At 45.4% G+C, this 27,507-nt stretch overlaps 1 protein-coding gene across 5 annotated transcripts in view; it reads right to left on the bottom strand.

Annotated features, from left to right (window-relative positions):
- The window catches only part of LOC119136605 (zinc finger protein 521), a 74,825-nt gene extending 59,545 nt beyond the window's left edge, over positions 1-15,280 (bottom strand). The window contains exons 1-4 of one of the 5 annotated variants that reach the window (XM_037275161.1): positions 15,192-15,280; positions 14,957-15,114; positions 7,159-7,218; positions 2,362-2,565 (exon numbers count right to left, since the gene is read on the bottom strand). Coding sequence is in view for 4 of the 5 variants with exons in the window: in XM_037275158.1 (XP_037131053.1) it covers positions 2,362-2,565; positions 7,159-7,218; positions 14,268-14,307 (304 nt within the window). In the remaining variant the exon portion in view is untranslated. The other 4 variants (XM_037275158.1, XM_037275157.1, XM_037275159.1 and 1 more) reach the window with 4 other exon arrangements.
- Positions 15,281-27,507: the final 12,227 nt, after the last annotated feature.

Here is a 27,507-nt window from a genome sequence, read left to right as displayed (position 1 = left end):
CGAGCTCTATTGTTTCTGGCTAACAAACAATAACGATGTTTTGAGCACCTGCTTGATGATTGTGGGTTATTTTTTGCACGCCGAGTCATTATAGGGCAGCTCAGCATAAGCAGGAAAGCAGCTGCCGTTCTGTACATTTCTAACTGTTAAACAATTGAAACAAACCATGTCATCCAAAAGGCAAAATATGTCCATTTTTCTTCCCCCAAAAAGAAAAGGTTTCAAATGTGGATCTTTTCGCAGGTGCTGCTTCTTGACTAGAAAATGTCTCCAATAAAGCATCCATCTGTCAGCGGAAGCTGGATGTAAGGCAAATTAATTGGCCATGGATGTCTCTACATAACGCCGCAAAGGAAATCTCCTCCCATATTTCTGACTCTACACTAACACAACGCTACACAAACACACACACACACACACACACGGAGCGGTACTTAGTATGCCATCTCTAAGTTTCTTTTTTTTTCTGCCACTGTTGTTTGAATACTAATCGAGTGTTTCTGCACAATCACAATGCCCTGATGGCAATTAGAATCTTTTGTTTTGCTTTCTGAGGGGGGCTCTTATCTAAACTCCGTTTTTTTTTTTTCTATCAGCATCGAGCAATTAAGAGTTATTTGCCCGTAAGATTGACATTTATAAAAGCCCCCGGCTTCATTAGATGAAGAGTATGGCCGAGTCAGTCGTGACCACAAAGTACAACCGGCGCCCGACATAAAAGCTTCGGATCACATCTCCAACTCTCACAACACCGCCGACTATTTCGCCACAAAATAAGTCTAATTACAGCAAAGAGAATTTTAATTCCAGCCCTTGCCGCCTCTTAAATAATGCCCTTTGTGTCTTGATGTTCCCAAACAGGCAAATCAAGAGTTAGACGGATGAAACTGGATTAGAAGGACAACCGTGTTAAAGAAGGTTCAGCGCCGATACGTTCCGCTGAAAGGCTTTCTCTTGGCTGGCGGTGAAAGCCAAGCGTGCTTTGATTTTTCACAGTGGCTCGTCGCTCTTTACAAATGCGCACACCCGAGGCCAACAAGCACGTGCATGCGCACGCCTGCCATAATAATGCACACGAGTGTGTGCCAACGGAAGGAACAAATGAATCCGCACGTTTGCATTGTCACTCGCCGCTGTAGCTATCCGGACAAGCGCCCCAGAAAGTGGATGACTGGATAAAAAATGGTCGGGAACCCTACTTCAGTACTGCCTCTTCCAAAATGTTAAAAATAGCATCGACAACACAAATCATTCATGATTCATTGCAAGACTTCCCAACTGGAATACAATTTGGAAGCATCGAGCAGACGCAGCAGCAAAGAGTTGCGGGATTGCTCGAATGTATTTATCCATCCTTAAGAAATTCTGTTTGAAGTCATGGGTGAGGCAAAATGAGGTGCGCTACTTGCTTGCCACCAGCAGGGGCACTGTGGCTTCAATTTGTTGAACGTCAGATGCAGCCAATGTTATACAATTATTACCAGGATTATTGAACAGTCGTTTCTTGTTTTTTTTTTTATAGTTGTAGGCTGTTTGTAAGTATATATTATATTTTGGGCTTCTATGCAAATGTATATAAATATATTTTACTTGATGACAAGGCGGATTCAATCACATAGGCTGACACCGGTGACGGCAATAAAAGTCAAGTTCAGTTCTCCACAATATTACACTATGTTGGGCCCGAAAATATTTTGGAGGAATTTAGTTGGCGAAATGGATTACGGCCACTTGATTTTAAAAAAGGACGGTGACAGAACGCCGGGTGTGCAAAGGAGGACAGCATGTCCGGGCATGGGAGGAAGACACACACGTACCCAGAAAAACCTTCAAACCACATCATTAGTTCTCCCGGCCCCCTTGTCAGAGTATTTTTAGCAGCATTCATCCATCAACAGGTCAATGACACACACTGCCAATGGCAGCCTTCCTTTTTGCGCGCTAGCATCGGGAGGCCGTTTTCTCGCCTTGCCTTTTATAAGGCGGCGCTTTGCAAACTCCACTTTGGGGACATTACAACAGTTCATTCAACTCAAATGAAATTGTATATCAAATCAAAACGCATTTGAATTGAATGAATTGGCCAGCTTTAGAGATCGTACCAATTGAAATGCGAAAGGTACGGTAAGCCGAGACAACATTGTGCTGTCGTTAGCTTGCGGTCAAGTAGCGTGAGGACAACCTATTTGTACGCCACATCTGTATTGATGTGCAGCAAACATGACTAATGTGCGCCAGGCCGAGCCAAAGTGGCAGTCTGGCGTGGGCGGCGCTCCCCCTCAACGCGACGTATTCTCCGGCGAGGGTGAGAAAGTGAGAGGCAGAGTGGCGGGCAGGCGCGGTGGGCTGAGCGTTGTTTACCTGTCAGCTGGCATTGATTAATCTTGTGTTCGGTGAGATCGCTCAGCGACTCGAACACCTGCCGGCAGCTGTCGCAGCTGTGCGGCGCCGGCTCCTCGTCCTCCTCCTCTCCCTCCTCGACTTCCTCGGGAGAGAGCAGCCTCTTCTTCCTCAGACGCCCGCTCTCCGCGTCCTCCGACGCCCTCTCGGGGGCGCACTCTGGATCTGGAGAGCCACGGGAAATGACACAGTCAGAGAGGAAGGGAAAAGAAAAACGGGTGACTCACCAACATCCTTTGGGCGGCAATAAACTAGCTTTGGGTTTAATAAAAAATAAATACAAAAAACAATAATAAAAAGTTTAATAAAAATGCAGGTTCACTTTGGACCTCTGTAACTCAACCACTTGCGCCATTGCGAAATTGTAGGGCAGGTGAAAGACACACACACTCATATACACACACACCTCTGTTATTAGAAATGGTTTTATGCCGCGTTTGCCCTGCTTCACCCAAGCAAAACTTCAGTATATGAAAGCAGACTGATGGGAATAAGTGTAGTTAATAAATTGTGGACTACAGCTTTTGGCTGGACTGGACTGGACCAAAAAATAAAAATCAAATAAATAGCAGGATGTACTGTAGTTGTGGACTGCAATAGTCAGGAGACAAAACATATTAAGGAGACATCGCAGGCCACAACAGTGGCGATACACACAAACGTCTGAGCGTGTGTGTGTGTTCCACTGCCGGCATGACACACTTCCCTAAATTATTCAGCCTGGCTCGCAGGCAGCAGCGGGTCACGCACATCAATATCCTTCAATCCATCTGCGCGTTTGTCTCTGGCCGGCGTCGTGCAACCGGAAAGCGGGAACGATGACCACCGACGTGCCGCTTTTTAATCACAACAACAAGAAGCCGAAAAGCTTGCGCGGGCCGACGTGCGCTTTATGAGCGAGCGGCGAGCGGCGAGCTGCGCTTTTCGCCCCTCCCCTGTTGTGAGCAATGCACTTCATAATAAAGCTGATTAAAAAGCCGGCCGCACTTACAATCGCGGCCACCCTGGCTGAGACCCCATGGGGCAAAGGAGCTGGTGTACTCGACTGGCAGCCATTTTAAAGCTCCATCATGCACGCCTGGACTCCAAGTTCTGTTTTTTTTTTTAGCATGATAAGGTACCAATTGTCTAAAGTGGTGCGCAAAAGAGGAAAAGATCCTTTGATTATGCAATCATTTTGCAACCTTTTTTTTTTATCTTGGTAAATACTCTATTATATATATATATATATATATAGAATATAAAAAGATAAAGAAAAATGCAAATAAATCAAAACTTTTTTCAAAAACAAAAAACTGAATTAAAAAAAAAAGTCCAAATGAAATCAAAAGTAACTACAATGAGTCCTTGAAGGGTCAAGCGGTAATGTAAACATAAAACAGCCTACAATTGAGCAATAATGAGCATAGGTGCTGCTGTTTTGGCTAGCAACTGAGTTCTTAAGGGCCGAGTTAATACTTTGAAGTGCATTCGTTATGCCACACGACTCACCGAGGCCACACAGTCTTTCCCCCCCTCTGCTGCCACCCCAGCAAACCTCCCCAACTCAAAGTATTGATGCCACATCACACCCTCCATTGTCCTTCTCTCCTGCAGACTGAACATGCCCTCTAAAAATATCAGCCCGGTGGTCCCTGGTGGGAGCATGCAGAAGAGAGCGGAAGGTGTTTCATGAAAATGAAAATCCCAACTCAATCCTCACAGACGCGAGCGAGCGAGCCTTTGTCGCTCTGGGGTCCAAACGGTGCACAATATAGACCTCAGCTACTGACACCGAATGACAATAGGCACTTGAAAGTCAACTCTTTTTCGAGCATATGCCTGTGAAATCCTTTATTTTATTTACCTCAAATGCTGTTTAGAATGCTTAATTTCTCTAATGATCTTGCTAAATCTCTTCTATTTCAGCACGTAATCTTTTATGGCAATATTATAGACTACTAGAGTCGGCGTTATTATTAGTTAGCCTACTTAATGGTCAAATGATTGTACTGATCATCATTTTAGTATGGGGCAAGGTTTGTAAATTTTAAACAGCAATGTTAGCGTGACATGAAACAAGGTGAGAAAGTTCCTGACTGGCCCATTAATCAGACAATTAAAGAAGAAAAACTGTGGCTCGCTCTGGCAATGGCGGGGAATTCATTCTCATTGTAAGCGAATGACAAGCTTGTGTCAGCATCATTACTTACATAAAGGTAAAGTGTAAAAATACCAAATAGATCAACAAAGTTGACAACTTAAATGTGAGGCAAATTTCACACAAGTGCCTAACAGTAGGGTTAGCACCAATGCTATTGCTAACACATCAGAGGTGGTTCACCAAAGAGTACAGCCCACAAAGGTTGAAAAGTCACTCCTATCATTTTTTTTTTTATCTTTAGCAATCCCATAATAAACAGAACTGTAATTTCTGATGCAATGATGAATGCAACATGTTGGAGGTGGCAGACATCTGCTGAGGAGAGGGGAGAAGAGGGGAGGGGCCAGCCGGCCGGCGCTTGACTCGGCAAGGTCACGTCCAAGCCTGGGATTACAGAGCCACGTCAATACTTGAGGTTCCTGCGCCCGTGGGCCTTTACAGTAATCTATCAGATCAGGACATCTCCTCACAGCCTCTGAGGGCCGGACAGCAGATCAATAGCGTCGCGCGCAACCGCTACCTGACGATCTCGCAACTCAATCTTGGGAGGCAAAAGACCCGTTTTGCAACATCCCTGCAAAAAATGTTCTTAATGAAGGGGATGGAATGAAGATTGGATGGAAGGATTTATTCCTCCCTTTCACTACCTGTCACAGTATGGGCGGGCCACCATAATAGGGGGGAGGCAGGGGGGGGATCCCCTGCCAGGGACCCTGTGCTCCCTGGTGGAGCTAATGGAGCGCAGAGGAGAATATCAGTTCAAGGCTTATAAATATTTAAGTGCAGAAATATTCAATAATATAAAGGGTGGGGGTGTCCAGGGGGCTCTTGGAGGCGTAGGATGAAACTTGTGGCGTAATAAATGTCACCAGAACGCCACGAGAGAGTCTATCATATGATGGATGTCTTCGGTTTAGGGTGGAGAAGATCAGGACTACGACGCTACATTTGAATGTTGGGGAAAGTTTTTTTTTTTTTTTTTTTGCAGGTGGTAGTGGGTGCAAAAGAAAACGCAGCGGTTTCAAGCCGAGCTGGCTCCGTCAAGGCTTTTGAGCTTCTTTGTGCACCCGTTGGAAACATAATTACCCGCTCAAGCGGCTCTCCTTATTTCCCCATCGCTTCCCGGAGATCATGATCCTCTGATGCCCCACCCTTGCTTCCTCATCACCACCACCCCCTCCTCCAAAACCACCCCCAAATTCAAATTAAGAATTTATTTTAACCAGCGAGCGGCTTCTGTCGACACATGTCGGCAGGCCTGATCAAAGGTGAGTGCGCTCCTTTATCAGAGTGGGGGGGGGGGGGCTGTCAGGAATAGGAGGACATTAAGATTGAATAACCTTCACATGCTTGGCAGCACCTCATTACTTAAATATCTAAAAACTTGGGTACTATCTATACACACATACAGTACATCCACATGTACAGTAGGTCACACTTGCTAGCTCCACGCATTGTTAACCACTATTAATAATTAAGTGAGAATTTAATGCATACGTCTAATTCTGTGTTTGGGATCCCTGTGAAATTCTTCTTGGAAAAAAAAAAAAAAAAGGAGATGAATCATCGAGATGAAGATTGGCAAAGCGACGAGTCCTTTTTTGAGACACGACGACGCCATTTTTTCCAGAAATGGGAGAAGGAAAAGGGACGGAAGCGGGAAGAAAGAGCGTCGGGCATGTGGTTTGAATTACACTCCGCCTCGCAGTAGCGTCTTGAGCCTGGCTCGGGCTGGCTACCAAAAAGCCTCATTAAGTCTCGCCGTTTGCTCTTTATGATGCCGTCTTTCTGTCTTTTGTTGCAGTTTGGCTTAGCCTCCTGTCAAAGATGAATGAGAAACAGGAAGCGGGGGGCCTGCAGACCACTCATGGGGGTCGTCCTCTTAGAGGTAGCTGCGATTAAACCCGAAGCTTGTCGGGGGGGGGGGGCTTAATGGCGATTGTGGCCGCGTCCATCAAAATGGCAAGCTGGGCTGTCACCAAGCAGTCTTAGGGCCATTCTTGAAATGAAAATAATTATATCACCAGGTAAAGGTCAGACTGTTATGGAGTGATGTTTTAAAAAGCAAGTTCCAATATTTGTAGAGAATAAAGTTGGAATATTAGGAGAATAATGGGATAATATTCAAAATTGCTAGAATAGGAAAAAAAAAAATCTCATTTGAATGAAGTCGTGAGGATAAGTCGAATATTGCGAGAAAAATAAAATATCTGTGGTTATACGGCAAATGTTGTTTTGATTATGAGCATGAAAACAATATTCCCAGAAACACACTTTCAAAAAAAAGTTGAAGTTGCTGCAGTAAGATGAAAAAACGCATTCGGTATAAGAATAAAGTCATGCTATTATGAGAAAACAACTTAAAAAAAATCTCCAAAAATACTACAAGAAAAACAATATTCACAGTGGTAATAGGAGGATTTTTTTTTTTTCTTACTTGAGTGAAGTCAATATTATGGGAATAACACACTCAGCAGCAATGCAGGTTACTCAATAAAAGCCTCAACAACAGGAAACGCGTTTCGTCGTCAACTCAACAAACACACACACACACATACGCAGACACATGATCCACTTTCCAGACAAAAATGATGAAATATGAAATGGAGCATTACCGCTCGGAATGGCGGCGTGCCCGGGACTGTGCTGCTGCTGCTCCTCTGTCACATTGTCTTCTACTGCCACAAACCCAGAAAGAGAGAAAGAGGGGGAGGGAGGGGGAGAAATAGTCAGGCAAAGATATGCTTAATAGTGCAAAAACAACTTTGACACACTGAGATTTCCCTCTTTCTTTTTTTTTTTTTTTTTTTTAAATTTGGCACTCAAATCATAGGGAGGCGGACAAAAAAGAAAAACCTGCCGGGATATTTGAACTGCTTTCGGCAGATTGGCGATCCACACGAGGCTTGTTTACGACTTTTAGTGGCAGCAAGGCAAGCAACCACCACGTAAATAACATTCATGAATAAAAGACGGCTCCAGTGAAAGCTGCTTCGCTGAGAAGGTTCGTGCATCAGGCGGCGACTTAAAGGGATGCTGACTTGAAAATGGATGTGCCAAAACAAGCAGCACTTAAGTCCAGAATCCAAAATAGAGACAGTTGATCAGCACTCCAGACCACAACATGGCCACTCCTCAGTGAGACTTTTTCTCATCCTGACCACCCCACAAAAAAAAAATTCTAGCTACGTCCCTGCCTAGCGCGAAGCAACTCGGATGGCCTTTAGGCAACGACGGCAAGAACGAGACCAAAAAAAAAATCCGGCTTTAACATTGTGAGGTTTCCAAGCGGCGTGTCAAGTAGGAGCAGTGAAATGGATTTTAACAGCGGGAAGAGAACAAAAGCGTCTCCCACCTGTTCCATGTAAAATGAAGGCCTCGCTGAGGGCTTCTCATGCCTCTGCGTTCCACCCGTGAAGTTGAATTGCATTCTCCATTATGTATTTTCCAGCCTTTCATTTCCGCCAGCTCGGAGTGAAGGGGGAGTGTGACAGGACCTCCCGGCAGGGGAGAGCCATTGACTGCCGACGCAGGAAGTGCAGCGCTTTTAAAAGCGCGCAAAATATCCTGTACTTTGCATAATTAAGACGAGATCCTATGGCGACAGAAGCCTTTCGACTCAGGGGAGCGCCAGTCACGTGCGAGCGGGGAGTCCAAGCGCCGTGAAAAATGAAGAGGAAAGGTTTGGCTGTCGCAAATGAGAATTGCAGGAGCCGAGCACGCCAGAAAAAAAGAACGAGGGAAAGGTCAACGTTAACAGAAGGAGAAATGTACTTCAAAAAAACATGTCACAATATTGCAAGAATAATATAAGTGGCAAGTAAAAAACTTTACAATGGTGAAATTGTGAATTAAGGAGAATAACGTTGTCAAATTACAAGTACAAAAGGTTTTAACAAAAGGTTTTTTAAAAAAAAAAAAAAACTACGGCAAAGTTGCAATATGGTGAGAATTTTGTTTAAATTTAACAATGTCAAGATAAAGGATAGTATGGGAAGGAAGATGCTATATTATGCAGGAATTTTTTTTTTAGAAACAATAAAACCATTATGAGACTAAAGTTGCAGTATTATGAGAAATATGATTACAACTGAAATAGTCAAAATATTGAGATCATTTCTGCGTTCAACATTTTTTGAAAATGCAACATTTCTCGACATTACAACAAAACCAGAATTTTAGAGGAATGAAGTCGCAATTTGGACCCGAGCGATTAATTGGTCGACCGATTTAATTGGGTAATATTGGTCATTTTATATTGAATATATTATATATAAGATTACGACATTTTTCTTCTCGCGTCAAGACTTCTTTCCCGTAACTTTACGATGGTGCGTATTTTCCTTTCTGCAAGTCCCAGAGACTCCAATTTACATCCAGCCACATCCGATTATTTTGTTGAACCTTTTGAAAGACTGCCCATGACCACTCTAATTGTAAATGTTGCCCAACGCCGCATACGCCAAACAAATCAAGGCCTCGGCTATTAATTAGCGGCGTCATTTAATGCAAAGAGGCGCGGTCGGACAGCACGGAGGGACGTCCCCCGGCGCCGCCGCAGAAGACGGAATCAGCCGAGGCGCTCCCGCCGGAGCGGGCCTCGGTGACTGACGCCCTGAGAGTTTAATGAGTTTCTCCGCCGCCGCCGAGCTCCTCGCGCCTGAGATCATTTAAATGGGGCCACGGATGGGGGGTCCTAATAAATCCCCCGTGGTTCCATCAGAGATTGGTGGCAGGGGTTTCTCTTTTTGTTTTGATTACCATCCCTGTTGGTGAGATGAGGGAGTTCAGGCAGAAAATGTTCTTTTATGATACCATAAGAAGCCCTGGCGGTCAGGGAATGATTTGTCGCCCGCTGGAACCATATTAAAAGTTTGCTCATTATGACAACTTTGAGAAGAATTCGGCATGTCTCTAAATCGTTCGGTATCAGCGCGGGAACGTTTTGGGTTTGGTTAAGCGCACCTGGCTTGTGATTCTGATGTTTCGACTTGAGCTCATTGAGTCAATGGAGCTTAAACAGCTTGAAATTTTAAGATCGAAATCATATATTTAAAAACACCCAACCAAATCATGTAATGTCAGAAAACGGATAGCTTAATGCTAACATATAATGCAAAACGCCATTGACATGCCAACGCAACTGAGCAAAGATGTTAGGATGGAGAGGGCCACAATTTGGGGGCAGCAAAGACAAATATACGATACGAAATATTATCTCGTACCGACACGGAACGGATGTGACGTGCGCTCGTGCGACGGCACAATCAGTGCTATCAGTTAATTAATGTTTGACAAGTATTACTTGGGAGAAAAAAAAAGCATTTGTTGATACAATACCAAACCCACACGGGACCGCTCTCCTTTGATTATCAAAGTGCAAAGCGGGGTAAAACAAACAAACAAAAAAAACACCTAATCCCACAACAAGTGTTGCAACATTAAAGGCCACTAATTAACCGAGCAAGCAAATACCGAACACACACACACACACACACACGGGAATGAATGGAGGCTAACTGTCATTTTACTGTGAGTGACAATCCCCTAGACGGAATGTTTCCCTTTTTGGGGATGAATTAATTGCGTGCAGACAAAGCTACACAGATTATCCATTTATTGACTCTTAATCGGCGTTTATTTGAAGAATTTGTAAGAAATGACAATAAAAATTCCACAATACATTTCAACAAGGTTGATTAGCTGCGGATTTTCCTCTACCTCGTGACTATAAAATGTTATGTAACTCATTCTCCCTAAGAAAGCATGAAGAAAAAAATGACTTAAAGAATTAAGAAAGTTCAAATCTTTTGCACAAGTGTGTCGATACAAAAATGAGGTATGAGCATGAGGTACGCAACAGGTCAGAAGTTGCAACATCCCCCTTCGATTTTATCCTATCCACTTGTTGCTTAGAAATCTCCAAGCTGCTCCGACGTACGGTCCACAAAGTTCAGCAAACAAACCAATTATGTCGATTCACGTGGACAAATTCACCTCGCCGTACAAACAAGGCAAACCCATTAGCAGCGAATGGCCGCCGATGAGCATTTTGTGCAGATTACATCGAGCTTGCTTTTCCAATAACCTTGCAGCTTTTGGATCCCCGATTCAGCCGCCTTTTTGTGCACGCGTGTCTTTGTGGATACGCGTGACTCATCCGCTTGGTTACAAGGCGTCCGGACGATACGGCGGCAAGCACAATGGCGCTGTAATCCGCCCTGACTGACCGCGAAGGAGATGCTCGCCACGGGGACTACAACTCAATTTAGCAGGGGGTGCGCAGGTCAACCCTCTTCAATTAGGCCCGGGAGGAGGCGGGTGGAGGACACGCACACATGACTAACTTTCTTAATGAGCATTATTTGAACTGATGATTAGTGTCATAAATAATTTGCAATGGAGCAGCATGTTAATCACGTTGCATAATGTCTGTAATCCTTCATTTATATATAGAAGGGAGGATTCATTAAGAGCGCGGCGCCATGATTGCAAATGTAGCGGCGGGCTACGCGAGTCAAGTCAGACGAGAGGGATGCAAATAAGCCGGGCGACATCTCATTTGGGTTTGCGGAAAAAGGCAAACGCGGTGGGGATCAATCACTGTCTGGCGATCAGACCATCCATGACAACAAGACAGACGCACGCCGCGAAATAAGAGGAGATATCGGCCAGCTCCCGTGACGCACCCGTCCGGCTCGCCTCAGCCGCGTGTCAAGCGCGCTGACAGCCGTGCTAATGGGATTTTTTTCCCCCTCTTCTCCTTTAAACCAACGGCTCCATCATAATTTCCTTAATGATAATCCTAACCATATTTTTGTGTCACATTAGAAACGTGTTAATGGGTGTTATGCCACGGTCCATTAACGGCCCGCAAGACGGCACGGCACGTTCCGAGGCAACCGCAATGGAAATAGAGCTCAAGTATGCCTTCAAATGCTAATGCTAATGCAACGCAGTGTCAACATTGCAAAAAGGGGCAAGGACTAAATGCTCCTTCATAGGATGTAGCTCCATTTAGGGGGAGGGGCTAAAAGACTAAGCTAAGTGGCTATAACTTTAGAATATAAATTATTAACATTTATGGGCAATATATTAGTTGGTCGAACAAAGCAAGCAATTCGAATTTGCCGAGTTAATTGGTATCTTTAAGTTGGGGGACAACACAAGGGACAATTGTTGAAAATCACTTGAGCAGAATCGAAACTATTTTGTTGAAGTGCCCAACTAATTTACCAGCTACCTAGTGGTAGAGTGTCCGCCCTGAGACTGGAAGGTTGTGGGTTCAAACCCCGGAAAGACTATAAAAATGAGACCTATTGCCTCCCCTGCTTGGCACTCAGCATAAGGGTTGGAAATGGGGCGTTAGATCACCAAATGATTCCCGAACGCGGCACGGCTACTGCTCCCCTCTCCCCCAGGGGATGGATCAAAATCACACGGCGATAGGTTAAATGCAGAGGACAAATTTCACCACACCCAGATGTGTGTGTGACGATCATTGGGACTTTAACGTTATAACATTGTATTGAAATTTGGAGTTCCAAATCCAATCCATCTATGAAGAGTCCAACGACTTGATGTAGCACCCAAAGTTCACCCACGCGGAGGCTAATTGCAGCTCCTCCACAACATGAAATATTTAAGGCCGACATGACACGGCACCAATTTCAGCGTCGCACTCAAATGCAAATGGTGCGGAAAATATATTTATATATGCGCACGGCCGATGTGGAAACTCATCTCTTCGGCCAATAAACACGTCAGCGGCGAGGGCCTTGAGAGTGCGGTCTGTGCTTCGAATGAAAACATCTACGCTGGCTGGCGCGCTTCATTCAGGAGAGCGCAGACGACGGGACGGACGACGTGGCAGTCGTCGCTCGCGTGCGGGAGATCCGCTCGCACATGGCGTCACGCGGATTCGAGAAACATCTCGCGTCTGCATATACGTGCTCGCCTCGCTCCCTTTTTATTCCCCCAAGCAATAAGATTGCCCGCTTTGTCTGGCGTACTTAATTGAAAGACGAGCTGCAATGTTGCCTGCCCTTTTTTCTTGTCTGTCTGTCTGTCCTGACGGGACCAAGAGCAGACTTGGACACCCTCAAGCAGCCAACGCTGAGATGGCGGCCAAATGAAAGAATGCAAGGCAGCCGTGCTAGCATTAGCTTGCGCTCAAGTCTGGCTCGCCAACGTTTTGGAAGGTAACAAATTGACCTCAAATTGATGTGAAAATTAAATAAAAATGAAACCCTAACAATTGACTCCAAAACACTGATAAAACATTCAATACATGGAAAATGGGGGGGAGGAAGGGCACTGACACCCCGCGGATGCGATCAATGACGTCATCGATGTATCGCTCGTAAAACGCTAAAAATCTGCCGATGCGACTCCGCCGATCATATCCGAGTAAATTCATTGATGAGAATACACGGATCAACTTCATTCGTCACAATAACGACACCGTTCCTAGAAAATCACGATGTCCTACGACGACTCAGTTCTTTTCGGAACAGACCCGCGGGCTACTCGTGCGGTCCATGCCACCATGACCTTTGCCCTAAAGGCATCAAAAAGTCAAACTGCAGGCAAAAATAACTAACTAACAATCTTGCGGGGAGAAAGACATTTTCGAAAGAGCGAGAGGAGATGACGGCGCTTCCTCTCTGAACAATAGCGAGGCAGACGGAATGACAAGGAAAGTTATTGTGGACATCTGTATAAGTGTAGCCCCCCTTCCCCGAGGAGCCACACAGACAAAGAGCAGTAAATAACATCTGGCTCTCCCCTTTTTTAAAAAAAAAATAATAATAATAATCTACGGCGACCTGCTTTCTTTCGCTCGGAACGAAGACGTAAAATGTTGATTTCTCTGCGACGATGACAAAACAAACTGGCTTCATTTGCATACTGATTTGCTCCCTCCGTCTCTCGCTCGCACAGCAGTCTGAACAGATGTTTTGCATGGCACACTTGTAGCATGTAACAGGCTGCAAAAACGCACAAGTGACGAAAAACAACCAAACAAACGGCTGTAGCAGGAGGGAAAATAGGACGGCGAAGAATCGAAGACGTGCACGCACTCTCGGGGGGTGATATTGATTGCAAATGGTGGCTGCACTACTGCAGAGCAATTCCTTTGTGATGAAGACTTCCGAGGAGGAGTGACGAGGTGGAAAAGATTCCAATGCATGATCACAAAATTGGGGACGACACAAAATTCAATGGCTGCCAGATGGATGAACCAGAGCTCAACCCCCAGCCCGCCCTTGCCAAAGTATCCATCTTTGCATGTCTGCATCTATTTCTCTGACCACACTGCCCCAAAAAACACCCCCCAAAAAAAGTTGAATCTTCAAAGTTCTTTTCGAACATGTGTCCAACTTTTTGCCTCAAAGATAATGGACGCACACACACGCATACGTACAAAAAGTCTCACTTTGCTCACGTGACTGCCGTGCACGCCATTCCTTTACTTAAAGTTGGCTGCTTAAGGATGACTCCGGATGTTTGCGTCTGTAGACGCACAGCCGTGCGCGCGCGCACACATGCGTGCGCACGCTCGAACCCGCCCTCAACGAACCGGTCCAAAATGATTTTTCCATGCGCAAAAAACATATCCAGCAAGCAGGAATGCGTCCGCAGCAAAGCAACATTTCAGCTGTTGCTGGTGTTATTGTTGAAAAGAAGAAGAGCAAATAAATTGTTTTGGGAGCCAGCTTACCTTTGAGGGATCTTGGCTTCGCTTGCTTGCGCCGCGACATGATCCTACACAAAACGTTGAAGTTGACAATGTGCGTAAAACGGCTCAGTGGCAAAAACGTCTCGAAATGCGCGTGGGCTCGACCGCGGCTGCCTCGCTACCATCACCGGCGCGCGACGCTAAGCGATTTATTTGGAGGAGAAGAATTTCTTGGCTTTTGTGATGAGCAGGTAGACAAGACGTGTTTTAAAAGGTCCGATTTCCCCGGGAAAAGTGCGAGAACGTGGCTCTGGTGGTGCTGGTGGTTCCGTCACGTGCTGCCATTCCCCGTGAAAATGTCACGCGTGTGCACGCTCAGGAATAAAAAACGCAATATTTGCTTTTTTCTCGACCCCCGCTACCATCATCATAATCATCCGCGGTGGTGGAAAAGAGCTCTCCGGTAAGAGAGCGCAAAAGAAGAGGGAAAAAAAAAACGTGCAACAAAACAAACCACCCTTCCGTTAAAAAAAAAAAACGAGAAAAGGGGACTAAATAAGAGTTTTGGGGCGGGTTATCCAGCTAAGCACACGAAAAGTAGTCGCGCGTCAGAGGACTAGAGCTAATGTAGAATTAGGTGCGCGGATGTGCTCCGAGTCTACGTCTAAATTGCTCTTAAAAGGAGGATGAAGAAGCAGAGAGAAGATGGAAGCTCCCTCCTCATCACAAACCTGCAAGGTCTTGGACTGCGCTGTCGCTCCGGTAGTCCACATAATAATGGAAAATGGAAGCAAGGCCCCCAAAGCCATCAGGATGGCTCCAGAGGGGGCCCCTACCCCGCAGGGACTCGCTCTGTACGTAATCACTGAGGAAATCATTGTCAGCCTGCCTGCACTCACACACAGACAGAGAGGCATGATTAAAATCCGAGGGAGCGCTGCAAGATGTGGACGCCTGGACTCGCACCGGTCTCCGGATCCGGAGTCGCGCTCCCAGCCCCGCAAAGTGGAAAGTGGGCCTGGCGGGCTGGCTGGCGTCGCCTCTTCCTGCAGTCCGCCGGCGGACACTCCGTCCGTCGATCAGCCCGTACAGCAGACGGACTGGTCCCCCTTCTGGTGAAAGAAGAAAGACACGTTTACCTTCAGTCATGCACGCACGCGGCAAAACACGTTTCCCTCCACATCAACTTTGACGACTTTTTAAAAAATGCAAAATGCATGACATTGTCATTTATTCATTTTTATTTTTGTGGGGTTTTCTTTTTGAAGATGGATGGATATGCAGACAGGTGATATGACGGGTAGCTACGATATGATGCAATGAGATACAGATAGAAAAAATGCGATATATAATACAATAAAAATAGACAAGACAGGTACGATGTGCTGATTTATATATGATATTATTAATATATAATATCACACGTAAATTTTGCACGGCCTCTTGTTGCTAGGCAGATTTCAATCGCTGGTACAGTCAGCTTAAGTGAATATAAAATGTGTATGATCTTTTATCGGAGCTTACTAAGCCTTTCCTGGATTTTTTTTTCCTTTCATTATTTGCACAGGCAGGGTAGGGCGCCCCTCAAACAGTCTTCTGCGGTGGATGGAAATTAGCAACACCCTTTGATAGCCTTTGGTGCAGTGCAATTTGACTTAGTAAAAGCAAAACGCACACCATAAAAGTCAATAGTTAAAATTAATGATGTGACTCCATAATGAAGCTGTCTCTATTCTATAGGGTACCTCTACCTTTCAATCTAAAATTTGGAGTGCACAGAGACTACAAGACTAAATGCTCGAAGACAACAACAAAATAGAAGCGGCACCTGCCTACACATTCTTGCGCATAGTAAATTGATGGGGGGAAAACGTGATGCACAAATATTTATAACAAATTTAACTTGTCATCTCACAATGTACATCAATAACCATGCCCAAACATGTACATTATAAAACCGAGCCGTTGCTTTTTGTAGACGTAAAAATCAGAGCGAATTTGACATTCATTAATCTATCGCCCAAAACAGCAAACTAAATAGTGGGTCGCCATCTAGTGGTCGACAGTGGTATTACACCCAAAATAAATGGGAGTCCGTACAAAATAGTCTGGATGCCCCGAGGCACCATACTGCCATTCACTGGTTAGTCTTGGTACTACAACAAACACTTGATTTGAGGGATTCTGAGTATACGCCACGGAAAATAAATCAGTAAGCACACGTTTATTTATTTTTTCATCATGTGAGGGCTCGCTTACATTTTAAACATCGGTTAAGAATCGTTTCGTTTCAGCGTTCAAGAGGGACTTGTGACCTACATACACCTACAAAGCTTTCACTTTGCATGCTCAATTTTCATCCTTTATTTAATCTGCACCCCTTGCCTCTCAAATGAGCCCCCTCCTCAACACACACACATGCACCCCACCCACACGATGCCACACAAACCAAAAGATCAATAAGACAAAGCGTGACAGGGACTGACGTGAGGCGCTTTGCTGCGTTCAAAGGCCTCACAAACTACAGTAAACTTGGTAAACACGCATATATGAAAGGACTATTTGTCGGCGCTGGGATTCTGTCAGGAGGTCTCAGCCGCCTTAACGCTTCAATCCCAACAATGCTTCCCCTCACAAAGTTCCCTCTCGCTGTCTCGACGCACTGTCAGACGTCCCTCCCAAACTTTTACCCCCCCAACACACACACACACTGCTCTTCAAAACACAAACAAACATCCTCCAGGGCTCTTTGCTACTTTCATTAGTGACAAAGTAACTGGGAAAAGGCTTGACTTGACTCACTTCAAGTCTCTTAAGTCACACTATACTCCCTTAACCACAAGCCCCCCACCCCTCCTTCCCACCATCACCCCACCCATGTGAGGAGAAATATTACTCATGACGCTCCAAAAACTGTCTGACTCTACTTGCCCCACAGGAATTACTTTAGAAATGTGGAGAGAGAGAAAAAAAAAAAAACAATCACATATGCATTTATTTCCCAGGAGGGAGATAAATGGATAACCAAAGTAAATAAATGTGTTTATCCAATTTGGACTATGAAGACTTAAAAGGGATAGTGATTATTTTATATGGACACAAATGTAAATGCAACTTTTTATATCTTTGCATTTCTGTGCAATGGACAAACTTTTGATTGAAAAAAACAACAACCTCATTTTACATTGGCATCATGTGAATTCATACTATTTTATTTTGTACTTTTCTAGCATTTTTTTTTTTTTTATGGAAATGTTATTTGGAGGGGAAGAAAATGAACAACGTACCAGTGCCTGTTGTTTGTCCTCCTTAGCTTGATTTGTAGGCATTTAATTGTTGGGGCGAGCATACACAATTATGACTAGTATTAATCTTCAAACTTTATCACCGGGTCTAATCAGGTAGTTTGTCGAAAAGGCAGCTGCGTTCAAAGTGACGTGACCCAGGAAATACAAAATTCCAAGTGGAAAGGTGACACAGGCAGACAGAAAACAGCGCCGCCTGCTGTCAGGTCAGTGCACCCGCCATATTGGATGTGGCACTTGACTGAACTTGTTCAACGACTAAACTGCACAAAGTTGATGCTAGAAAGAATTTAAACAAAAAAATGTGTGCGTGTGCGTGCGTGTGTGCGCGTGTGTGTGTGTGTTGGATCATTTCAGCCTCCACTCTGTCTCTCGGCAGGGTCGAGCTGCTCCCCTTCAAGAATTGTTTGGCCTCAACTGGAGGCTTTTCCGTGACCTTTTGGCCTCTTCGTACTCTGTCCATTTGGCTCCCCCCGAAAAGTACAAGATAACATGAAGCAAAAGAACACCTAAAAGTCACGACTTAACTTTTAAAAGAAAGTTTGAATGGTGATGACTTGTGAAGAAAAGAATAATCACTGAAGGCTATTGAGAAGACTTTGCTTATAAATGGTGAAAAACGGCATCTTAAAAAATGCAGCCGCTCAATTACGCTTGTTAGAGGAGGGCATATACACAGACACGCATGTGCACCAAACACACATGCGCGCACACACGCACACACTTTGACTTGCCTCATTAAAACCCATCCAGCAAGCAGAACTCTGAGATGTGAATGCCTCCCTCGAGGAGCACAACACGTTCGTTTCCAGAAAGGCGAAATATTCAACATTTTTTTCCCTCCCTTCCTTCTCCTCCTCACTTGCTTGTAATTACTGACGTTGCCGGAATGCATGACCCCGAGAATAAGGCCGCGTCCTACGAGAGCCCACCAGACACATCACCATCTCCGGTCCGGCTCTCCGCTGTGCGCACGCTCCCCCGTCGGAACGCCACCCACACCGGGCGCGAGTGAGGTCGAGGCGGCGCCCCCATCACCAGAAAGAGCGCCCCACGGGGACTTTACACTCGCTCTAACGAGCCAAACTCCCGAGGCTGAGCAGAAAAGAAAAACAGCTACGATGATAAGTGACGGAGAGCGGTACAACTGAGGCCTTGTCTCGCAGAAAACTGATTAAAACAAAGAACAAAAAAAAAAAAAGCGTTACAAGTTGGCAAGCTCGAGCCAGAGTGCAGCTTTCCAACTTTGTTCTCGTACAAATTGTTAAGCAATTAAACACTGGCGCAAGTGACTATATATATATATATATATATATATATACAGAGAGAGAGAGAGAGAGAGAGAGAGAGAGAGTCAGAATGTGTTTGACTTTACCGATTCGGCTGTATCTGTAATCTGTAATCTGTAGTGAATGGTCCTCCTGGAAAGTGACCTTCCAGTCACATATCCACAACTTCCATCTTCCCAAGCCAAGGAGCCCGCGGAGCAACTCCCAGACGGGGTCATTAGCGCAGCGGTGTCACCGGGCAGCAGATCACGGGCCAGAGAGGCGGGCGGGCGGCGAGAGAGGGGGACTCTTGGCACCGCGGTGGCTGCTGTGCGCTTTGACATTCAGGGCTGGCTGATCTATGGGGCTGGGGAGACAGTGCCCTTGCTCTGGGTCTCAGTGAGGGGAAGGTCCTGGCAACGTTACCCTTGCTCGCTTACTTTATCATGAAACTCAGGTCACGAGACACCGGACGGGCTCGTGTCCGCGTCACGACCTGCGCTGCAGGACTGCGACATTCATTGTCCTTTTCAAGCAACAATATTTTTATTTATAAATATAGCAGATATATACGTGTTTCTATACTTATATGGAGTTAATGTAGTCTGATATACATTGTTGCTCCAGTAGCATTGATGTAAGCGAGTATTCGGACTGTTTATTTATTTATTATTTATTCTATTTATTTTTTATCTCATGCGCTGATCGGTTGGCACTTTTAAATTTCGTTGTACGTGTGACAATGACAAATAAAGATCTATCTATCTATCTATCTATCTATCTATCTATCTATCTATCTATCTATCTATCTATCTATCTATCTATCTATCTATCTATCTATCTATCTATCTATCTATCTATCTATCTAAACATGCTAACAGTAGCGTTCCTACAAAGTTAGCATAGCATCTGAAGTGCGGGACATTTTAAGTCACTCTTGTCACCATCTCAATCAACGAGGTTGGGCGCCGCCACAAAGCTAGCTGCTACTTTCATGCCTATTTAGCAACTTTTCCGACCCCTTTAGCGACTATTAAAAAAAAAAAAGTAGCAATGATATTCATATTCACCTCCGATGGATAATCCGATTCTATGTATGCATGAGGCACGTCCCCTCACAGTGTGTCCTTTAATGTATCTCGCACACAAACATCAATGAAAACATAACCTCCTTTCTTGAGATCATTCCTAGTTAACAATATTGTTGTATTCCTCACAAGTTGCCATTAAGCATGCACAAAGACGTGCGCTTGGCACACGGCGCCATGTAACCACAACGGGACGGATTCACGGCGCGATCAAAAATCATTCTGCTGGTTTTTATGTCCTCTTCTGAAATGGCTTTGACCTCCAACTGCAAAATGGCCACCACATGCCAAGAAAGACAATCCCCCCCGGGGGGCCTTACCGCAGTCCAGCATGGTCATAAAAGACACAAAAAAAAATCCTCTTGGCAGCGTCACGTAAAGGCAACATTACCACACATGAAAAAGTTTTTCATTAGAAGATGAAAAGAAGCTGTTTGCAGCAATTGTGTTTATACTATTTTGTTGTGTTATTTGTTGTAAGATGATTTCTTTATATGATATTTTGTTTTTTTATCATAAAATATGTAAAAAAAAAACAGTATTCTTCATGATATTTGGACTCACTTCAGTTTCACCATTTCATGAATTTCTTCTCTCTTTTTTTTTCAGCGTTGTGGCTGTGTAACGCGGGTTAGTTAGTGACTACTCGAGCCCCCCACTAAAAAGCTGCTGTTGAGAGTAATGAGCAATAGCGCAAATGAGAGCGGCCATCTTCTCCTCCTCAGCAGCTCCAATTTACTCCGGCACATTATCCCTGGAAAAGCGGCAGCTGTGCCGGAACGCTCGCGCGAAAGCAAGTCGGAGAACGCGGGCCCGGAAGGATTAGGGCTGACTCTCGCTCCCGGGCGACGCCACGCGCGCATTATTCATCCCGCTCTCCTCCTCCCCCTTCCTCAGCCCTCTTCACCTTTTTCGCTCCCACCAGCCCACTGACTCGGCGGCTCCCCTGACAGTTGCATAAGCCCACAGAACCTCTCTCTGGACCGCGGTGGCCGGGACGGCGTTAATTAAAAGAAAAGGTTAACACACACGAGGCTGGCGGGAGGCACATTCCTGTGGGGGGGCTCCCTTGGTGGAGCATCTGCTCGGTGCCCCCCCCCCTCAGAGAACCCCCCCGTTCAGGAAAATTGTAGGACCCGAGGACATTTGCCAGGGTGATTGCGCCCGACAGGGACATAAAGGATGACCCTCAAACTAAAGAGGCTGCAGCATGTGCTTCCACTCACCTGTCCGGCTCGGGCCTTCTTGCTTGGGAGCTGATTAGCGTGTCCCAGAGAAGGTCTCACCTCCCTAAACACCGCCCACACACACACACACAAACACACACATGCCTTCATTAAACAGTGGGACGTGTGCCAGCTCCAAGTGTCATAAAGCAGAGGAGAAGCAGAAAGAAAGGCGAGCTTGAGAGAAGACAGCACCGGAAAAGGCGGCAATATGGAGGAAGTTGCGGGCACGCCTGCGCCGTTTGACGTACGGGATCATTAAATAATGATGAATTATCACTTCATTGGGTTGGAAAAAAATACATATTCACGCGGGGAAATTGTTGGCCTAGTTAGCCTGGTATATGCTCGCCGTTTGGCATCAGGTGGGACTTTGTGATGAATGGGTCACAAATAGCTGCGAGATTAAAGCACTGCACCCAATGAGAAACGCAAAATGATTTTCAGAGGAAAAACTCACACTGTTGTTTCATTGAGGCGTTTGAGACACATACTAGGGAGACGTTTAAATACAAGTTGTGCTTGCAGACAAAAAAAATAATATCGTAATGGAGGTATTTATAAAATAGTGCCAAAATAATCAACAATGCAGGAAAGGGAAACGTCTTTTTTTTTAGATAAAATGTGATTTACTTGAAAGAAAATTGTGATTTACACACACACAAACACACACATTTGATGTCATCGATTCCGACTCCTCACTTTCAAGTCATTCCCATAAACACACAGATGCTTTTTAAGACAAACGAGAGGGAGTGAAAGACTTTCCTCCCCCGGACTAAACAATCAGAGATAATTAAACATCTATCCTCAAAGAAGTGCTCCCACTGGAAGGTTGTTTAGTTTAAGGATGTTCTCAGCGGCTTGACTCACAAGGGACAACCCCCCCCCCCCCCTTCGCCACGTAGGAAGCTTTCTACCTCTAACAAGGCTTAATGTTCAAGTAACAGAGCGCCTGATGAAGTCTGACAACAAGTTTGTCTTTCCGAGTAGAAATCAACAATATAGAGTCAACATTTGTATTTACTGCACCTCGACTTGCTGCACAAACACGACTTGCCGGCAAGTCTTGAGAGAGTCGAGAAGGAGGAGGCGGCGCTCAAAAGCCTCGGGTCCCGTGCCATGTGACCTCCTTATTGTAACGAGAGCATTTCTCCTCAAAACTCTTGACTGCTGAGGAGGGGGAGGAGGAGGAAAGGAAGGAAGGGTATTCTTCAGAGGAGCTCTTGGAAAACTCTGTGTTGAAATCCCAGATGAAGTCCTGTCAGAGGGCTGACACGGAGCATCCGGGGAGAGCTGGGGTGGAGTGGTGGTGGTGGGGGGGGCTTTGGTGCTCCGGGTCTGGACACTGGCCTAGTTTCCCTCCGACCCTGCACCACCTCATCTGTTCTTGACTGTCATCCTGACCTCATTGAACCAGTCTTGTAATATTCCCCATCACTTTTGGAGGTGACAACAAAACACAGAAGCCCCTCAGTAACAAAAGAAGATATCCAATTCAGTTTGAAACCAAGTTGACACTTTCAAACTCATTTAGCCTGTTTTTCCAATGGATGACAGAACAGTTCACTCCTGGCGCCATCAGAGCTACCGAAAACGGAAAAGGTCTGGATGATACCTGAAAAAAGGCATTCAAAGCTCTTCTGTCATGTTCATGTCACGCCGTCAAATATGTGCTTTTAGTGAAATGTCAGCACGGCGGGCGTAAATGCTGCTAGTTTGTGTCTTGTAGCTAGTTTGATGTGTCGGCAATCCCTTTGCTAGCCCAATAACTGGCTCACCCCAACGCTTCTCTTTCATGCTGCCTCCTTTATTCTCATTCTTGGTGGGATTCCTCCAGAGGTACATGGTGTGCCTCTTAATTTCCCCTGGGAAGCGTGCGGGAAACAGACACTAGTGATTTTCCAGAGGATGAAAACATTGGAATAGGATATCTGCGGCACGTGTACTGTTGCCGGGTCAGACAAGCAGTTAAGCGGGCGGGTGCCGTAACTTGTCACGAGTCTGTGCTTTGCATCCGCTCTTAGCTTTCCTGTCTTTTGTCTTTCCAGGGAGTCAGCACATCTCCGCCGGAGAGAGAGAGAGCAAAAGAGAGAGCGGAGGGACCTCGGGGGAACCGTGTGGCCCGACGGGTTTAGTTTGTATAACCGTCACATACCTGGGGGGGGGGGGGGGGGGGGGGGGGGGGGCGCGAGCGGCTGCTCCTCTGAGGAGCAAAAGTTTCTGCCATGTTTACTGTCGTGTTCTAAGGTACGGCAACATGGCTTCAAACACATCAAACGCGTCTACAGGAATACTGATATTGGGAATGCCGTGGGGAAACGCACCAAAGGCACGAGAAAAAAAAAAAGAACAACACACACGCTCGTGCGTGCCCACGTCTGTGCCCCGAGCGTGCGGGAACCACACACAAATGCATCCATAATTTAAAACAAGCATGTTTTTTGGTGCTAGCAAATAAATGTGAATGCTTCGACTGAGACATCATGTTCATCGTGCAGGATTTTGATCCAGGTACGATGATGGAAGAAACTACGCAAATTGCATAAAAGAAACGGTCAATGTTGTAAGTCTTGTTGCCATGGAAAAAATGCTAACTATTGCATGGATGGCAAAGACACTCGATGTGCTTTGTTCACAAAGATCTTCTCAAAAGTATTGATGGGGGGCAAGGCAACCTCTCAGCATCGACATCTGCGAAGATGGCTGCACTTGATTTACGGAGCACTGCTGATGGATTTACCGAAGGCGGCGTTTGTTTGCCGCGCCTCCGAAGGCGGGAAGACGAAGCCGTGCGTCTCCGCCTCCAGTCCCGACTCGTGGGGACGTTGGACCGGATTAGACGGCTGACAGCTGGGCCACATCTCTGGAGGCTGTTGAGGGAGGGGCACCCCCCCACCACCACGCTCGCTGCCTGCTCGCCTGTGCACCAAGTGTCAATTTGAGCACGAAGGAAAGATGGAGCGAGCCGAGGAAGTGAGTAAGTGAGGGTCCGCTGGTGGTCCTGGGTGGGTTGATATCAGTGGTGCATGTACACCGTTAGGCATCAGGAAACACACAAAGCACTCCTCCAAGCGTGGACGTCTTGACCTCTCTCCTGGTTTGGGCTGTGATGATAATAGTGAGCACCGCATGCTATCGGGCCAGCATATTAAACAGGCGGCATTAGCTTTCCCATTAATTGTTCCGCAATCAATTTTTTCCCTCGCCAAAATCAAAGCTTTTCAACAATGCAAAAAAATAATGATAATTCTCGCCTCGGGTGGTAACCTGTACAATTACGCGCAATCAAGGTAACAAACCTGCTCAAAAATCAAACACTGGTTTTATTTCCATTTGGGTTGATGGGAGACGTAATTAAATGTGACTTCTCTAAGTGGTGGAATTGTTTGACGGGCTGACTTCCAACACGGACGTTAACTTCCACATGAGACGATTTTGATTGTGGCGTGCACAACAACAGGCGAGCGTTAGTATGACAGATGTTGGGCCGCCGCCGCCGCCATATGAGAACGTTGCCTAATAGGTTCTCTTGTGTTTCCTTCGTCGTGGCGAGGACGTGGGCCGCAGGGCCGCGAGTGGACTTTATTAGCCCGCCATTTATTTTTATAAATGAGAGAGGGGGCCGCACGTGGGGGGTGGAGGCCAGTATGCAAATGCAGGCCCTCATTAAACAGCAGCCGCCTCTGTTGTTTGTGTTACATTAACCGGGCTAACTAATGACAATGTAATGATCAGAGCCCTCGTGATGAAGTCATCACAAGCCTTGACATTTACTCCTTTTTCATGTCATCGAACACTCACGTCCCACCCGAACGCTCAAGGGGGTGTCGTGATTGAGTTGAAAGACTGTTCTGTTCCTGCTGTCCCGATAATACGAGGTACACAGGTATGGGAATGACGGTTTAAGATTCCATTATTTTCCTTAATTCGTCACACGGCAATGGTAAATCTGAAATCCATTTTGGTGCATTGTGGATGTGGAAGGTGGAGATGTTTATTTTTTCAGTTTCCCACTCTGCTCCAATATCGTATGGTGTTCCACAGAGTTCAATTTTAAGGCCCCTGCTGTTTTAATTTGATTTGCTACCCTTGGATTTGAACTTGAGAAAGCATGCCAGATGACAGTATGTCTCTTTAAGCAACAAGTACGGTTTCTCTGGAAGGCCTCTTTATCTGTCTGGAGGATATCTGAGACTCTTGAACCTCTGAAATCCCTCCAGAGCTGTAAATGTTCACCCTATTGATGTTCCGTCTGCGAATGAAAGGAACTAACTTAACCATGGGCGGGGTCAAAGTCAAAGTGGGGGTGGTCATTATTTAAATGAGCTGAATACCGACGTCTCAATTTGGCAAAAGGCTTGTTGAGAGAGATTTTCAGAAACGGGCAGATTAAGATTTACATGGTTGTTTAATTTCACACTTGATGGGAAAGCAAGCACTCCAGAGACTCAACTATTTGTATTAAAACAAAGTCCATTTTCCATAATATGTCCCCTACGAGTCTTATAGTAGCAAAAACACAATACCTCCCGATTCACATAAAAAAAGGAAAAAAAAAAAAAAGGAAAAACTGCAACCACAGCAGTTCTATTTTTGGGGTCTCTTAATTTTTCCTGATGAAGTTGGGACGCTGCCGGTGTGTGCGTAAAGATGTTTATCTGGACGGCTTTGGTGGAAATGAGGAGATTAACCCCACATAACTAGCAGACATCTTCCAGTTGATCTCAGCATCATTAGCGCGCATTAATAGCCCGTGAAATGTGTTTTTCACCCCTCCCCAGTATCATCTTAATTACATGACATCTGACTTGGCCATCTTAACGACGACTCTCTTTGCTTTGGGACTCGCGAGGTGCGTTTATTGAGTCTTCCACACCTTATCCGAAAAGACTGTCTTTGGCCATTAGAGAGACAGATTGACACAAGTGTCGAATAAATCTTCATGGCAGTGAGTCAGAAATATAAATAGAGCAGCAAAGATAGATTTGTCTGCCGTGTTGATGAAGTTACCTTTGGGGGAGAAAGCACTACCTTTTTAGTAATGAGGACAACTGCAGACTGTGTGGTCTCCTCATAAAAAATGATAGGTTGGGAGGTACCCCACCGAAGGCCTTGCTGATTTGGGGGAGAACCAGCCCCACCTGGTGGCTTCATGTGGAGAAGATGTGGGTTGTTTTATTTTCCTTATCAGATCCCATATCAAACACATTCTCTCTCTCTCTCTCTCTCTCTCTCTCTCTCTCTCTCTCTCTCTTTCTCTCTTTCTTTCTTTCTTTCCTCATTTGAAAGCGAGGTCCAATTACAGCCCTATTGCTAATCAATGTGAGACATTAGGGCGTGTATAAATCACACTCGGCCGGGCGCCTGGTTAACAGGGGGATGCCACCGGGGACGTGTGAGCGAAGCAAACAATGTGACGCTGGGACTAAACAATGAAGACCCAAACACCATTATCACGTCCACAAATCAGATTCATGAGACAGATCTGTTTCGATTTAGTCGGAATGTTTGGCATTTTAATGACGTAGATGGGAAATATTGTTTGTTTGCACTCGGCCTACTGAATACAAACGAAATGTTCCACATTTAAAAGAAATGAGAGGAACCACTTTGATTGCCGCTGAATGAAGTCGGCTGCGTTCACGCCCACCGAGCGCAGACCGCCCTTTCTTGAATGCTCCGGCTTGCTCGCCGCCGCGAAATTAGTACCAACACCAGGTCTAACGCACATCACAAAAACAGAGCTCAAGCATGTTTTAGTCTTTAAGTCCATTATCTTAATGCTAATGTAAAATACAACGTATATTACTAAATGCAACTAAATGCAATTTTTTTAAAACTCACAAAAATGTTGTCATCTTTTTTTTGTGAAGGCTGTTCCATTTATTTCTAACTGCTTTGCGTGTTGTGTTCTGTTCTCTCCAGCAGTATTTTGCAATCTAGGCCCAAGTGATTATTTGCTATTTACAGCGACTAAACAAGCAAAGAGCACCAGAGGTGTTTGTCAAATATCTGGGAGTAGCGAGGTTCCTGTGTACATTTTTAATTGAAGATGTCGTTATTGTGCCCCGAAAAGCTTCGCTTGCAAAGTGCACACGCAGGCGTTTGTAAAGCGAGCTCGCTCCAGACGGGGACCATGTGAAGAAGACTCGCAGGCCCTTTGATGTCTTTGGGAAACGGGCATAATGCATGTGTAATTAATAAGCCATTTGCATATGATGAACTGGGGCACTTAGTCAATGTTCTTGGGATACAAATACCTGAGGAAAACAATAACAGCAGAGAAAAAAAAAAAAAAAAAGGGATGGGGGGGAGACAAATCTACAGCCAGCTACGGATTAGAAATACATTAGTCGCTAATTATGTGCTAATTGGTAATATTTTACCAGGTG

The sequence above is a fragment of the Syngnathus acus genome, chromosome 17 (genome assembly GCF_901709675.1).
Source record: "Syngnathus acus chromosome 17, fSynAcu1.2, whole genome shotgun sequence".
Lineage (NCBI taxonomy): Eukaryota > Metazoa > Chordata > Actinopteri > Syngnathiformes > Syngnathidae > Syngnathus > Syngnathus acus.
Note: the sequence above shows the minus strand (reverse complement) of the source record. Positions and strands in the feature narration are given on the sequence as shown.